General features: G+C 58.3%; 1 protein-coding gene across 1 annotated transcript; it reads right to left on the bottom strand.

Annotated features, from left to right (window-relative positions):
• Window positions 1-6,276: 6,276 nt before the first annotated feature.
• SSC4D (scavenger receptor cysteine rich family member with 4 domains) lies at window positions 6,277-14,149 on the bottom strand. Its single transcript, XM_065732178.1, has 11 exons — window positions 14,140-14,149; window positions 12,284-12,386; window positions 11,077-11,109; window positions 10,163-10,468; window positions 9,940-10,011; window positions 9,275-9,589; window positions 8,820-8,900; window positions 8,484-8,561; window positions 7,329-7,640; window positions 6,707-6,784; window positions 6,277-6,593 (listed from the first exon to the last, which is right to left on the bottom strand). Exons 2-11 carry the CDS (start codon window positions 12,357-12,359, stop codon window positions 6,277-6,279), a joined length of 1,668 nt encoding a protein of 555 aa, XP_065588250.1. The 5' UTR covers window positions 12,360-12,386; window positions 14,140-14,149.
• Window positions 14,150-14,367: the final 218 nt, after the last annotated feature.

Below are 14,367 nucleotides of genomic sequence, written 5' to 3'. Positions count from 1 at the left end.
TGCTTGTGGAGATGTGACCACCATCCACAGAGATGAGACCATTGCCAGTGGAGATGTGACCACTGTCCATGGAGACATGGCCACTGTTTGTAGACACATGGCCACCATCCATGGGGACATGGCCACTGTCCATGGGGACATGGCCACCACCCGCAGAGGTGTGGCCACCCCACAGCTGAGGCCTCGCAGCGTGCCCACCCCACTGCCAGTCCCTGGGCCTGCAGTTTTCTCTCTGCACTGGAAGCCCTGCTGGCCCTGTGCCGATGTCTGCGGGGCAGTATCTCAGCTGTGGCCGTCCCAGAGCTGTGAAGGCAAAGTGGTTTGGGAGTGACACTGCTGGTGTTGGGACCTGAAAGCCCTCATTGTGCCACACTTGTGTTTACCACGGTGCTGGGGGCAGTGCCCCTGGACAATAGCGATGTATTCCTCTTTCAGGATAATGGCGCATTCATTATCCCAGTGAGGTTTGCAGCCCTCGGGAGCTCGGTCACAGCACAACTCCGGTGCTGGGGATAGCATTGGAGCAAATAAAGCGGGGAAGGTGAGCATCCCGTGTGGTTTTTCAGCTGCTGCTCTTTTCAGAGCTATTCAGAAGTGCCATCAGAGCTGCCCACCGCCATGGGGTCAGGTCTTTGCAGCCTGGACCTGGGTTGAGCTTTGTGTGCGTGGAAGCCTGTTGGGTTTTGCAATGGATCCACAGGCCTCTCCATGTAAGCGCACTCAGATGTGGCAGACCCTCAGCTGGCCCACGTGGTCAAGCTCTCCTATTTATGGGGGCTGTGTGTTTGCCCCACAGCGACCCTGTGCTGATTTATTCCTGTCAAAGCACCGCAGCAATGAGTACTTCTCACAACGCGGACCATTTTCTTTCCCATCACGGGTCAGGATGCAATATCCATCACGCTGTAAATTCTTCGGAGCAGCCACAATGTGTATCTGCAGTGTGTGTCCCTGCAGCTCTCCTGGTGCGCCGTCCCAGCAGGGGAACTTACAGAGACCCAGAGGATGTGGGTCTGTTCTGCAGATGTCCCTGAAAAACCCAATAACCCTCATTCCACCCACAGCATTAAAATAGCTCTGGAGCACTCGGATGTGCCACTTCGTTAATTCCCGTGGCCTGGAAGACAAGTCCTTCTCGTGTTCTCTTCCCTTCCCTGCTACGTGCTGCAAATGCCTTCTGACACTGCGAGGGAAGGCAGTAAATCCTCTCTGACTCAGAGACTCACTGCAGGCTGCTCCAAAAAGTTATCCCAAGCTCAGCCCTGCTGAATGTGGGCTCAGAGAGGTGGTGGCGTTTGTGGTTTGGGGCTGCTGAGAGCAGCTGGGTGAGGGCCTGTGATGGACACGGGATGCCCTGTGGAGGCAGGAGGGCAGCGGGGAGGAAGAGCATGGGGTCAGGGGGATGGGAGAGAGGAGGAGGGGATGGGATGAGGTTGGAGAGGAGGGATGGAAAATGGAGATGGAAGATGGAGGATGGAGGACCATGGGGAGACACGGGGTGTCGGAGCAGCCCCAGACCCTGCAGGGATGCAGGGACCCAGCTGGCACATCAGCTCCCTGCAGGGCATTAATAATTAAGCAGGCGCACGGGGCTCGGATGTCAGCTCTTATTTAAGGAGCCGATATAAATACCGCCCAGACAGCGCTTATGGAGCACCTAAAAAAAGCCCTGCCTGTCTCAATCCCTCCAGAAGCACCCCGAGCTCTGCAGGGCTGGTGGGCAGCACTGGGCAGGGTGCACACACCGTGTCCTTCAGGCCACAGGGCACTGCCTGAGAGGTGACAGCACCTGGGGACAATCCCCCTGGCACCCTCCTGTGCCTCAGTTTCCCTTTGTCATGCAGACCTGTTTCTATCCTGCCAGGAGGCTCTGCCATCACTTGATGCGGGGCTGCAGTCTGATCTGGCATCACATCCCCAGAGCCCTGCCACCCACCCCTTCCCCCCCCACCCCCCCCGGTCACACACACCTGGGGACAGCTCTCCTGCAGCACTGCAGCGGGGGTGGGGGTCCTGCAGGGGTCCCAGAGCTGCCCCATCCCTATTGCCAGGGTGACACGTGGAAGAGCATGGAGACAGACAGGACCCAGGGTGCAGTTGGACCCCCATCACTCTCATAGCATCACCGTACGGGCGTCGCCCCATCCGGGCCCCCCAAACCCCCGGCCCCTCTGCGCTGTGGGTTGGGGAAGGACGGGGCTGTCACATCCGTCCCCATCAGCGGCTGCGGGCGGGCTGCTTGCTGCAGTCTGGCTGCGCGGCTCTGCAGCGTGACTCAGCACAGCCTCGCCCCGCACCCGGCCCCCCCGGCCCTACGCCCCACATCCGAGGGGCACACAATACCCTATTTTGGTGGTACCCTCCCCATCGCCTGCCCCACACCCAGGGCCAACCCCTGCCCCACATTCCTCCCCCCCCACCACCACAAAAGAGCTGCACTCCTCCTCTTGCTGCAGCTCTCAGCCTCTTGCAGGCTTTAGGATTCTTTACATGTCTTTTTTTCTCACTGGGGAGGATGGCAGTGAAAGATGCTGGGGTCACATGGGAAAATCTGGGGTTTTTTAAAGCGTCATGGGGTTGGTTTGGTGTCTCGTGGGCACAGTGTGTTTTCTCTCTTGCTGTGACCCTGCTTGTGAGGGGGGGGGCTGGGGGCTATAAAAAAGCAGCCAGCCCCCAGGAGTACTCCCACTGCCCAATTGTCCCCGTGTCCCCATGCACAGAGCCCCGTTGCAGCGGGCTGTGACAGCAGCACGTGGCACGTCCCCACCGCGGGGACAAAGCACAATGCAGAGAGGCGAGTGCCCGGCCTGACCCTGACAGCAGCTGTCACCCGCAGGGAGAGCCTGGCGGGTGTCCCTGGTGAAGGTGACAAAAGGGGACGGCCCGCTGGGGACAAGGACAGCGGCTCGGAGGGGCTGATCCTGCGCAGGAGGAGAGGGGCACGCTGCCAGCCCCAAAGCCAAGCCAAAATAGGGGCTCCTGCATGGGGTCAGGAGGGGAGGGGAGGTTGCTGCCGTGCCCCTCCCCGCGGGAAGGTGATGACGGTGTGGGCTGCAGGACGGCTGCGAGCCGGATTCTGCCGGTGCTCGGCAGCTCACGTGGGACTGCTCTGCCATGGGGGAGAGAAAAAATAAAGCTACTGCAAGAGAAAGCATGATGGGTGGGATCTGCAAACGTGGGAGGGAGTCCTTGAGGCGGCGGGGAGGGGGAGCAGCACCGACCTCGTGCAGCCCCCCCACCAAGTGCAGGGAGTGTAGCCTCCCCGCAGCCCCCCCCCCCCCCTTGGCTGCTCTGCCTTCACCAGCGTGCTAATTGCACCAGTGACTTTGCAGTTCCCAAAATAGCAGCTGGCTGCGCCGAGCTGACGTCACCATGAGACGCGGAGAAGGAGGGGGGCACGGCGGTGGGCCCGGCCAGGAGCACGGCAATGCCTGCATCCCGCACCCACCCCACATCAGCCGCGCAGCGCTGTGGCACTGTCCCCTTGTCCCCTTTGCAGCGACGGTACAGCCACTGCTGGGGAAATAGAGGCAAGAGGTGTGATGGGGGCACGGAGCACAGCCCCAGGTAACCCAGGGGGTGCTGGGAGCAGGGATGCTTGCTGGGTCCCACTGTGATTCATCCCAGCTCCTCCAGTTATTAAGTGCTCAGATTTCATTAGGGGGTTGTGGGGGTACCCTGGTGCCGTACACCCACCTCTCTCCGTGAGGGCAGCACATCCTCCACTTATTGCAGCACCCATAGTGGCCTTGTGCTGGTCCCCAGTTGGACCCCCGTCCCTCTGGCACCACCCTGAGCAGTGACCCCAGTAGCACCCTCAGTCAGCATCCCTGCCCTGGGTCCCCATCCCTGCCCTGGGTCCCCATCCCTGCCCTGAGTTCCTGTCTCCATCCCCATCCCAGGGAGCTCCCAGCCTCCCGAAGCTCTCGAGGTGCCCCCATTCCCAGGGAAGAATTATTCTGGAACACGGCAAAATCATTAAAGCCTCCTCCATTTCCCCTTGCTCATTTGTGCTCCTTCAGCCTGGATTAATGGGTCTCCTCTCCCCAGTGCATACTCATTCCTTATTCCTAATAGGCCATAAATCCAAGCCCCAAAATAACCCCAGCTTTTTGCTGGGGCCTCTTGAAATATTCATTCTCTCCCCCCACCGGCCTCCGTGCTGTCTCCTCTCTGGGGATGGGAGGAGGAACCAATCGATGGCATCGACCCATGCGGAGCTGCAGCTGCTGCGGGCGGGGGGAAAGCAGCTGATGCAGCAGGGAGGGAGGAAAGAGCCCCATGTCCCTGTGGATGCTACAGGGGGGCAAACCCAGGGTACCCCCGTGGCCGTCCCCCAGCTGGCATGGCCATGTCCCTCCTGCTGTCACCCAGCTGTCCTGCATGGGGACAGGGACAGGAGGGAGGAGATAGTGCAGCCAGACCTTGCATCCCACTGTGCTGCTGGGGGAATGCTTCCATGCCTCAGTTTCCCCACTGCACTGAGAGCAGCGTGCCTCACAGCGGGGCACGGAGTATCACAGAATCACCAAGATTGGAAAAGACCTACAAGGTCATCCAGTCCAACCATCCACCTCCCACCAATAGCTCTCACTTAAACGGAGCCACCAATGCAGAAAACCCTTCCGGACTGGGGGCTGCAGCCCCCCTGCCCAACCCCACCCCCTGCAGGAGGTCCCTTCTGCTCCCCCACCCTCAGCGAGCGATGCTGCTGAATTTATGGCCATCAGCACTGCAGCTGCACACCAGCAATCCACCCACTCCAGCAGCAAACCCGCAGCCTGCAGGGCTGCCAAGGAGCCGGGAGCAGAGCCAGAGCCAACCCTGCTCCCCACGGCCAGAAAGATCTGAGCATGGAGTAAATCAGAGCTGCTCCGGGCATGGGTTTGCTCTCACTGAGCCTTGGGGGAGGGGGGGGGGGGAATGCAAGGAGATGTAAAAGGGAGCCCCTGGAAAGGGATTTTATTTATTCACAAAACAACACCCCCCAAAAAAAAATCCATGTAAGAACCCTATTATTAACAAAATAATTGTACAAACGTAGAAACAACATCGGGAGGAGGGAGACCCCGGGGACCCTCGGTGTGAAGCAAACCCTTCCTGGCCACAGCACCCCTTAAAGGAGACCTGAAGGGGTGGTTCTCCTGCTCAGGTGGAAACAGAGAGCACTCTGTCACAGAACATTGCAGAACAGAGCATCCCATTGCAGGACAGAGCACCTCACGCTGCAGAGGGGCCAAGCAGGCACTTCCACATGCTCTGCAGGGACAAAGAAGCTTTGCTGCAAAGAGCTGCGGGGTGCAGGGTCTGGGTGGTGGGGACATGTGGGGCTTCACAGACCCCATCTCGCCCAGCTCCCCAGCTTTCTATGTCTGCACTTGCAGGAGGAGCAGAGGAGAAAATGTGGGCATGTTGGGAATTAATAGGAGCTGCAGGACCGGGCTGCAAGCAGCGGGGATGCAAACCCCATATTTGTGCCTCATTGCTCATACTTGGATTAAGGGGGTTTTGCAAAGCAAATGGTAGGAGGGCAGCAACACACTGCAGAGCAGCTGGAATGTTCTGGTTTGGTTTCAGCCCTGTTTTACATTTCCCAGGTATAATCTAAAGTCAATTTCACAGCAGAAAATCCATTTTTCTCCCCTCATCTCTTAAATGAAATAGCTGAAACCAACTGGATTTCACACACACACACAAAAAAAACCTGTTTTGTTTTCCTTTCCAACAAGCATTCTGGGGAAAAGCTTCAGGCTTTAGGAGCCAGAGAATGTCTGCCCCATTGCCTGGGCAGCCCCCGGGGAGAGAGGGGACACCGTGACCCCAAGCTGGGGACACTACTGCTGCCTGGGCCCAGCTGTGTCACAGTGGGCCACACTGGGGCACAAGTGGTGCTCCCAAGGGCTGTGCCTGGCAGTGTGTGTGGTGTGGATTCTCTGGTGCCTTGTACAGTGCTGGGCCCATTTGGTTTCCTACTGTAGAAGCCTCTCCTTCTCCCTTCTGCTTATTTTAGAGGAACTAATGGGAACACATCAGCTTGGAGACCTCTACCCTGTCGCCTAATTTGGGTGAAGTCAGCCAGCAGGTTCAAGGGAAGGAGAGGCACGCTTCCAAGCTAGAAACACACTTCACATCTCATTTGAGTGTGCTTGTCACTGGCTCCCATCCGATTCATTATTCTCCTGCCACATCCCGAGTCCCCCATCCCTCCTCTCCCACCTCCCACCCTCCCCTCCCCACCCCATCCTCATCCTCAGGAAGGTCCCTGCGTGTGGATGGTCATAGAAGGCTGCAGACCACGCTGGCATCCTCCGAGTGGTCACAGTTGTGGACGTCCCAGCGGATGTGGGAGCAGCGCAGCAGCGAGGGCTCGCTGCCCTTGCACTTGAGGTTGTCGAGGAAGATGTAACCGGTGCCGGGGCCGTAGCGAGCTTCCCCCCACGCTGCCACGGCGTGCCCACAGCCCAGCTGCCTGCACACCACCTTGGCATCCCGAAGGTCCCAGGCGTCATCGCACACCGTGCCCCACTGGGACAGGAAGAACATCTCCACGCGGCCCTCGCACCGGTGGCTGCCGTTCACCAGACGCAGGAACCCTGTGGTGGGACACTGGGATGGGGCGGCTCCCCGTGGATGGGGCCGCGGTGAGCCTTGTTGCTCCCCAGCTGCATCCAAACCACCTCCGTCCCAGTGCCCGTAGGATGCTCACCATCCTCCAGATGGGTCGGGGTCGATGTGGTGGTGGTAGCAGTGGCTTCTTGGAAGTGGTCTCTTGAGTCGTCAGCACCTGGTGCAGCAGGGAAGGGGGGGGGGGGAATGATTCAGGAGATACTTGTGCTCCCCAGGCCCAGCTCAGAGTCTCCGTGCATGTGGCACGGGGCTGGCAGGGGAAAGGAGCTGAGAAATGTGAGCACCGTGCGTAGGGAGTACACATGAGAGAAGACACAGAGCTCTGCAGTGCTGCCATCCTCTCCAACTCATAGAGCACCCCAAGGTGGAAGGAAGGGACAAAGGGGCTCAAGAACCATAGAACCACAGAGTCACTGAGGTTGGAAGAGACCTCTGATATCTCCAAATCCAACCCCAGCCCACATCTCTACACAGGACCCCCAAACCCCATGCGTGAGCACATCGCCCACACGGTCCTCAAGCTCAGGGCTGTGCCCACCACCCTCTGGTGCAAAACCTTCCCCCAAACCCCACCTTTGTGCGAAGCAGCCCCCATGCCAGGCCCTGGGCCAGCTGCACCATCCTCAGGGACCACACTCCAGTCCTACAGCACACCTCCCAGCGGCTCCCCGGACGGAAGGGGCGATGCTCGGACCACGCACCTCGGCACACGACGCCCGCATCCTCGTGGTGGCCGCAGTTGTGTTGCCCCCAGCCCAGGTGGAAGCAGTCTGCCAGGCTCGCCTCGTGCCCTTCGCACCCCACGTTATCCAGCAGCACGGGCCCGCTGCCGTACCCGAAAGATCCCAGCACGGTAGCGGAGACGGCGGACCCGCAGCCCAGCTGCCGGCACACCACCTGTGCGTCGGGGAAGTCCCAGTCGTCGTCGCACACCGTGCCCCACGTCCCGAGGTGCCGCACCTCCACCCGACCGCGGCAGCTCCCGTTGCCGTTCGCCAACCGCACGCCGCCACCTGCGGGTGGGCGCCCGCACAGACACTGCGGGGAGGGGGAGGGGAAAAGCGGGGGGAGGGGGGGGGAGGGAGAGGGGGGGAGCGGCTGCGGGAGCCCCTGGGAGGGTGGGGAGAGCCTCGGGGATGAAGGAGGGAACCCCGGGAGGAGCTGCTGGGAGGATGGGAGGAGACCCCTGGGAGAGGGAGAGAGGATGGGGAGATCCTTTGTTGGGTAGGGGAAGCCCTCTGGAGACATGGAGGAGCTGTGGAAATGAGGGTACACCCTACAAGCATGGGGTAAAGGCACTGTGAGGATGAGGAGAGTACCCCCTGAGATAGGGGGAGACCTTCGAGCATGTAGGGGGAGCCCTGGGAATGAGGGTGATACCCCTTAAGGTATGGGGCGGAGGTCCTGGGAAGATGGGGGAAGGATGGGAGATAGGGAGAGCCCCTGGGAGGGTGGGAGGAGCCCTGAGGGGATGAAAGGAGACTCCTAGGGACGTTGGGGAGCCCTGGGAACGAGGGCTCATATATACCCTATGGTATGTGTGTGGGTATGTAGTGATCGTGGGAGGAGCCTTGGGGAGATGGTGGGAGATGCTGGGTGGATGAGGGGAGCCCCTGGGAGTGGAGGAGGTACCCAAGTAGGTATAGGGTGACGTTTCTGGGAGTATGAGGGGAGAATGGGAAGATGGGGGAGACGCTGGGAGAACTGGGGTGATCCCAGGGGCTGTGGGACAAGCCCTGAGGTGGGCGGGCTAAGCCTTGGGGCAATGGGGTCATGTTCCCAGGACAGAGGGGGGTCTGGGACAGGAGGACCTCGGGCTGGGGGCTGTGCCAGACTAACAGTGGCCTCAGGCTTACTTTCCAGCTCGGCGGTGACAAGCACAGTGGTGACCACCTCTGTTGCTGGTGAGGGCTGCTCGTGGCCATCTGTCACTGCTGAGACATGGGGACACACAGGTGCTCGGGTGTCTGACCCCAGCACCCACTGCCCCTGCTCCGAGCACCACAGTGGTCCTGTAGCAAAGTCCCCTGGTGGTGAGGAAGAGGTTCCCTGGGACTTGCCATGGGGAAGGTCACCCAAGAGAGCCCCCGGGCCTCACCAAGGTGCACTTGGACACATGTGGTGGCTGCCCCATGGGAAGGGACAGCTCAGAGAGCTCCCTGCTGTGGTACTGGTTGCTGCCAACCCCATACCTGTGGCTGTGGCAGTGAGCATCTCTTCGTAGTCCAGGACCACGGAAGTGGTGAAGGATGTGATTGTGGATGTGTCCAGACCTGCAGGGACACAGAAGGACAGGGGTGACAGGCAGGGAGAAGCAGTGAAGCACCTAACCCTCTGTCAGTGATGCCAGGATGTGGATGGAGATGATGGACCTCCTTCATCTTTACTGCCCACATCTTGGAAATTGAGATTCTCCAGCTCTGAGCAAGCACTCATAAGTGCTTTTTTGAAGCTTGATACATCAAATATTCACCAGCTGTGTTTGAGCAGCAGGAGCACAGCAGAGGCAGGGTGCCAGCAGCCAGCCCCCCACCAGCCCCAAAACTGAATTCCCCAACACCTGCCCCACCTGATGGGCACTGAACCACCCAGCCCCAGCACAGGGGACATCCCATCTCTGGGGAGGAAAATCCTCATGCCCCATTACCCATGCAGATGACCCCGGCGTCCTCGTGGTGGCCGCAGTTGTGGATGCCCCAGCCGAGGCTATAGCAGGCGGAGAGGATGGGCTCGCTGCCCTCGCAGTTGACGTTGTCCAGCAGGATGTGCCCCGTGCCGTAGCCGAAATACGCATTGCTCTTGTACTCCAGAGCCTGGCCGCAGCCCACCTGCTTGCAGACCACGCTGGCGTCGCTCAGCCCCCAGTCATCATCACACACTGTGCCCCAGCTCCCTTGGTAGAAGATCTCCACACGGCCCTGGCAGGCGTCTGCCCCGCTCACCAGCCGGATGCGGCCATCACCTGGAGGGTGACAGCATGGGGGACGAGTGTCTTGCTGTCCCTCCAAGGTCACCAGCCCGCAGGGGTGGGATGTGCTTATGGCGGTGAAGAAGCTGCCCAAGTTCCTGGAAGAGGATCTGCTTTAGGGGCAGCACAGCTGATGGGGTCCTGCAGGAATGTCTGGACCAGAATTTGACCATAAAGGTGGAGGTTCTGGGGGTCTTCTCTGGGCCAGCACAGTGGGGCTGTTTGGTGGGGGGAAAACACTGGGATGGGGGGTGATGGTGGGTGGATGGGCGATAGGACATGGGTGCTGCTCTCTGCTCGCCCCTTGGAGAGCTCCCAGCTGGGTCAGGCCACAAGCAGCTCACCTTCCCCATTCTGCACCGAGGCCGTGGCAGTCCTGCTGGTCGGTCCTTCACTTACTGATGTGGGGGAGAGCTCTAGAAAGAGAATGAGAGATGGCTTCAATTTCTGCCTGCAGAAAGCCTCCCAGAAGCGAGCTGTAACCAGGGTCCCTGCTGTGACTGTACACTTATTACAACCAATAATATGCTGTCAGATGCACGCTGGCCCTGAGAAAACCACTCTTACCATTACAGACGACAGCCACATCCTCGTAGTGGTAGCAGTTGTGGATGCCCCACCCGTGGCTCCAGCACTCGCTCAGTGCCGCCTCCTGGCCCTTGCAGTCCACGTTGTCCAAGAAGATGGGCCCACTCCCCTGGCCAAAGGTCATGGGTGCTGGCAGGGCGATGGCGTGGCCACAGCCCAGCTGGCGACACACCACGTTGGCATCTACGATGTCCCAGTCATCGTCACACACCGTGCCCCAGGAGCCGTTGTAGAGGATCTCCACGCGGCCCTGGCACCGGCTGGGCCCGTTGGCCAGGCGCAGTTCTGCAAGGATGGCCCAGCACAGCGCTTCAGGGGGCAGGAGATGAACCACCCCCATGGCAACACAGGTGAGAAGGTGGAATCATCTCACAGAGTGACAGCAAGGACCCCACGTCCACCCCCATCCCACTGTGCCCACTGACCACGTCCTTCAGTGCCACATCTCCACGTCAGGGATGGTGACCCTACCACCTCCCTGGGCAGCTGTGTCACCGCAGCACCGCACTTTCTGAGAAGAAATTCTTTCCATCCTATTGCTGCTACCTGGGAGCAGAGGCCGACCCCCCCATGCTAGGACCATGTCTCAATGAATGTGTCCATAGTTGGAAGTGGGGGCTTAGAAACGCTTGCCCAAGCTGCTGGGAATGTGGAGCGTGGTGCAAGCAGCCCTCAGAGGGACTGTTCCTGGGGACACGGTGACAGCTAGCAGTGGGGTTGTACTCGCCTGCTCATAAGCAGAATAAAGATAATAAAGAATCTCTATTTCCTGTCTGTACAAGAGGATCAGCTTTTTGTTGCTGCTCTTTGTTCAAAACCAACACGCTTTCCTCTCTGACGCATTTTTCAACGGCAAAACCTGGAGAAGCACGACTCGGAGAGGAGGACCTCACCTGGGAACGGTGGCGGGGCGGGCTCAGAGGTTCCTGGAACAGAAAAGGCAGGGTCTGATCTCACAGGACACAGGGAAGGAAGTGGCAGGAACAGGGGAGCTGCAGCTCCCCAAAATCCTTGGATGGAATGTGATAGAGAGGTGCCAAGAGTGGCCATTAGCGGCTTAATGAAACCAAGCTGCTCTCCTGGCACGCGCTTCCAGACAGAAGCAGCCTTTCATTCCTGCCTCTCCTCTCCTCTGCCATTGTTTTGCTGCCAGCAGCTTGCATTATGAGCGTGGTGAGTGACAGCAGCAAGCCCTGCTGGAAAAATGGCCCTGCCTGCCACGAGAGCCTGCTGGTGGTTCCTGATGGGAAATGCTGCGCCGGGCACTGCTCGATGCGTTCTAATTCTTTTTGTTTCTTTTTTCCCCACGCTGCACTCAGCATTTTGCAAGCTGTGGATTCCTGTGCATGTGTCCGTGCAACTGATGGGGGTGCAGACACCCAAAGGTTGAAAACGGGCAACCCCAAATGGGGAAGGGCTGCAGGGGCTGCTGCAGGGCACCGTGCAGACCTGCCTCCTGCAGTCACATTTGTCACATTGCAGTGGTGCAAGCACGTGGGTAACACGCACTGCTGTGCTGCTGTAGCAGTCTCGGCCAGGAAAAACATAAGATGCAGCCAGAAACACATGGGGGGGAACTTTAGGATGCTTGGCAGCAGGTGGGGTGGGTGCTGGGGTGTGAGACAGGGCAGCAAAGCTGCTGTGTCTCTGCAGCCATCTCAGAATCCAGCAGGGAAGCCCAAAGGGTGCCAGCCTTTTCAGAAGCAGTGATTTCTTCCTGCTTGTAGGGATTTCTATCACTTTTAAAGCTTTTTAACAAGCAGCAGATAAGAAGGACATTGTTAAATATTCAGTACCCATCGCCCATTAGTCAGAATCAAAGCTCTGAAGCATTTATTTCAGAGCATCCTCCAGCAAAGTCAAGAGAGACCTGAAAAAATATGCGCAGTGTGTCCACACTAATGAGGAAACCCGTCCTGGAGAACAGAGCTCCCGACTCCCTCTGATCCAGCTCACAAAGCCCAGAGAACAAAGGGAACTGGTTGAGGTAAACACAGCCCCTTCAAGTCACGTTTCTGAATAAAACCACCAAAATAGGACAAATCGCCCTTCAATTGGACTTAGCCACGTCCATTCATGAAGAGAAACAGCAGAGCTCACCAGTGGGGCCGAGGAGGAGGAGGAGGAGCAGGGAGGAAGGCAGTGCCCCGCATGCCATGCAGGGACCAGGGCTCATCGTTGCTCTGGGGTCCTCCTGCCGTCCCTGCAACATGCAGACGCCAGCGTTAGCCATTGGGCGGCAGTCACATCAAAATACGGCTCCTGTTGGGGTTTGCTGAGAATCAAGAGGTGTTTTCTGCTCGGTGAGATGAGGGTCACTTTGGACGTTTAGGACAGGGCTACTGCTCAGGCCCAGCAGGAAAGCCCAAAAGCTGTGTCATGGTGCCACCACCTCACATCCTCCAAATGCCTCCAAAGCAGTGGGATATGTCCTGCCTGCATCCAGGTGGAGCTCATCCTTCTGTAAGAGCTGGGAATGGACTCCCTGCCCAAACAGGCGTTTCCAAAGCACCAAGTGAACCTAGATCTCCAGCAGCCCACACCATGCATCTGCCTTCTGGGAAGCGATGGTGCTTCCCATCACACAGAAAGTCACAGCCCACATTTTGGGAGGCTCCCATCACCACAGCTGGGCTTCCAGCCCCAAGGCTCCTCCTGTGAGGCTGTACCAGGCTGTCACTGTGCTGGCACCCATGGCCAGCCCTCTCCATCACAGAACTCTTCTCCAGAGGATGAGTCCCAGCTCCCACCCCACTCCTGTTCTAACATGACCACGGTACCTCCCATCCCAGTGGAACATCTATGCAACCCCAAGACCTTCACTGCTCCTAATCCCTGAGAAAAAGAAGGCATTATTCTGGCACCATAGCATCACATCATGCATCAGTGGGAGGAGGTGCAAACTCCATGGGGATGAGATGAAAAGCAAGCATGGAGAAAACGAGGAAGAGATTAAAGATAATAAGATGCAATTTCCCCATCATTTGCTGCTCTCTTCACCAGCTGCTGCTGGAATGGTGAACATCTGGCACTGCTGGCAGCACAGGGTAGTGACAGCACTGCTTCCATCACCCAGGCTTGCCATGAGAGAGCTCATGTCATGCCTGTGCTATGCCCACCCCACCCTGGGGCTGCAGGACTCAGCCCCTCCCCACAGAGCTGCCCTGCAGGATGCAGCCCCCTGCACATCCCTGCTCTCGCCATGGGGCAGCTGCCGGCCCAGAGCTCAGACCCACCAGCAGTCAAACAGCTCAGTTACGGGGCTCAGAAATCAATCTGGTCCCAACACTGCATTTCTCAATACTCCATTCATGCTTATTCCGCTCTGAATAATGTCACCTTTTGTCCTGCCAGCCCTCCCCGTTCTCTGGTGGGGAGTGGCTGAAAGACGGCCGGCATGCTGCCGTGGGCCAGCAGCTCCCCAGCATGCTGCCTGCACCAGCCCTGGTGTGGGCGAGCATCCATGCTAGGTCCATCCCATAGGCAATCTACATCCATCCCACATCCACCCTGTATCCATCCTGTGTCCATCCCACATCCGTCTTGCATCCATCCCATATCCATTCCTCACCCATCCCGCATCTACCCTCCAGCTATCTCACATTCATCCCTCCTCTACCCTGCATCCACCCAACACTTATTCCACATCCATCTTGCATCCATCCCCTACCCATCCCACGTGCACTCTGCATCCATCCTGCCTCCCATCTCAGGTGTCCCAGCACCCCATAAAGCATTAACCACTGCGATGCTGAGCATAGCCCCCACTATACCAATTAATTGAATCCCTACATTTCCTCCCATGGAAAGTCCTTGTCCCTGTTTTCACTCCAAATAATGCAGATCCCAGCAAACTAGCTGTGAAAGCTCCTTCCTTCAGTCTGGACATGAGAGAGGTTTGGTGCAGCCTGGACTGGTGCTATTGCAAAAGCAGTGTTTTCCATAAATCCACCTACCTGTCTGCTGTTTTCTTCCCAGTATAAAGAAGATGTATCGAAGCCCAGAAATAAATATACTCCTTTGAAGTCAAGAAAAGTGCTGGCTGGCTAGTTAAAAACAAAAAACAAAAATGATCGATGCAATGAATATTACAGTGGGGATGCAGCAGGGAAAACAGCTAGAGAGGAGGAGAGGCTCCCGTCCATCCGCTGAGCAGCTCCCAGCTGTCATCCTGCAACCCCCTG

Source organism: Cyrtonyx montezumae, unplaced genomic scaffold, assembly GCF_038088225.1.
Source record: "Cyrtonyx montezumae isolate F1298 unplaced genomic scaffold, pur_monq_1.0 scaffold_15, whole genome shotgun sequence".
NCBI lineage: Eukaryota > Metazoa > Chordata > Aves > Galliformes > Odontophoridae > Cyrtonyx > Cyrtonyx montezumae.
The sequence above is the reverse complement of the archived record's forward strand: the minus strand, read 5'-3'. Positions and strand labels throughout refer to the sequence as shown.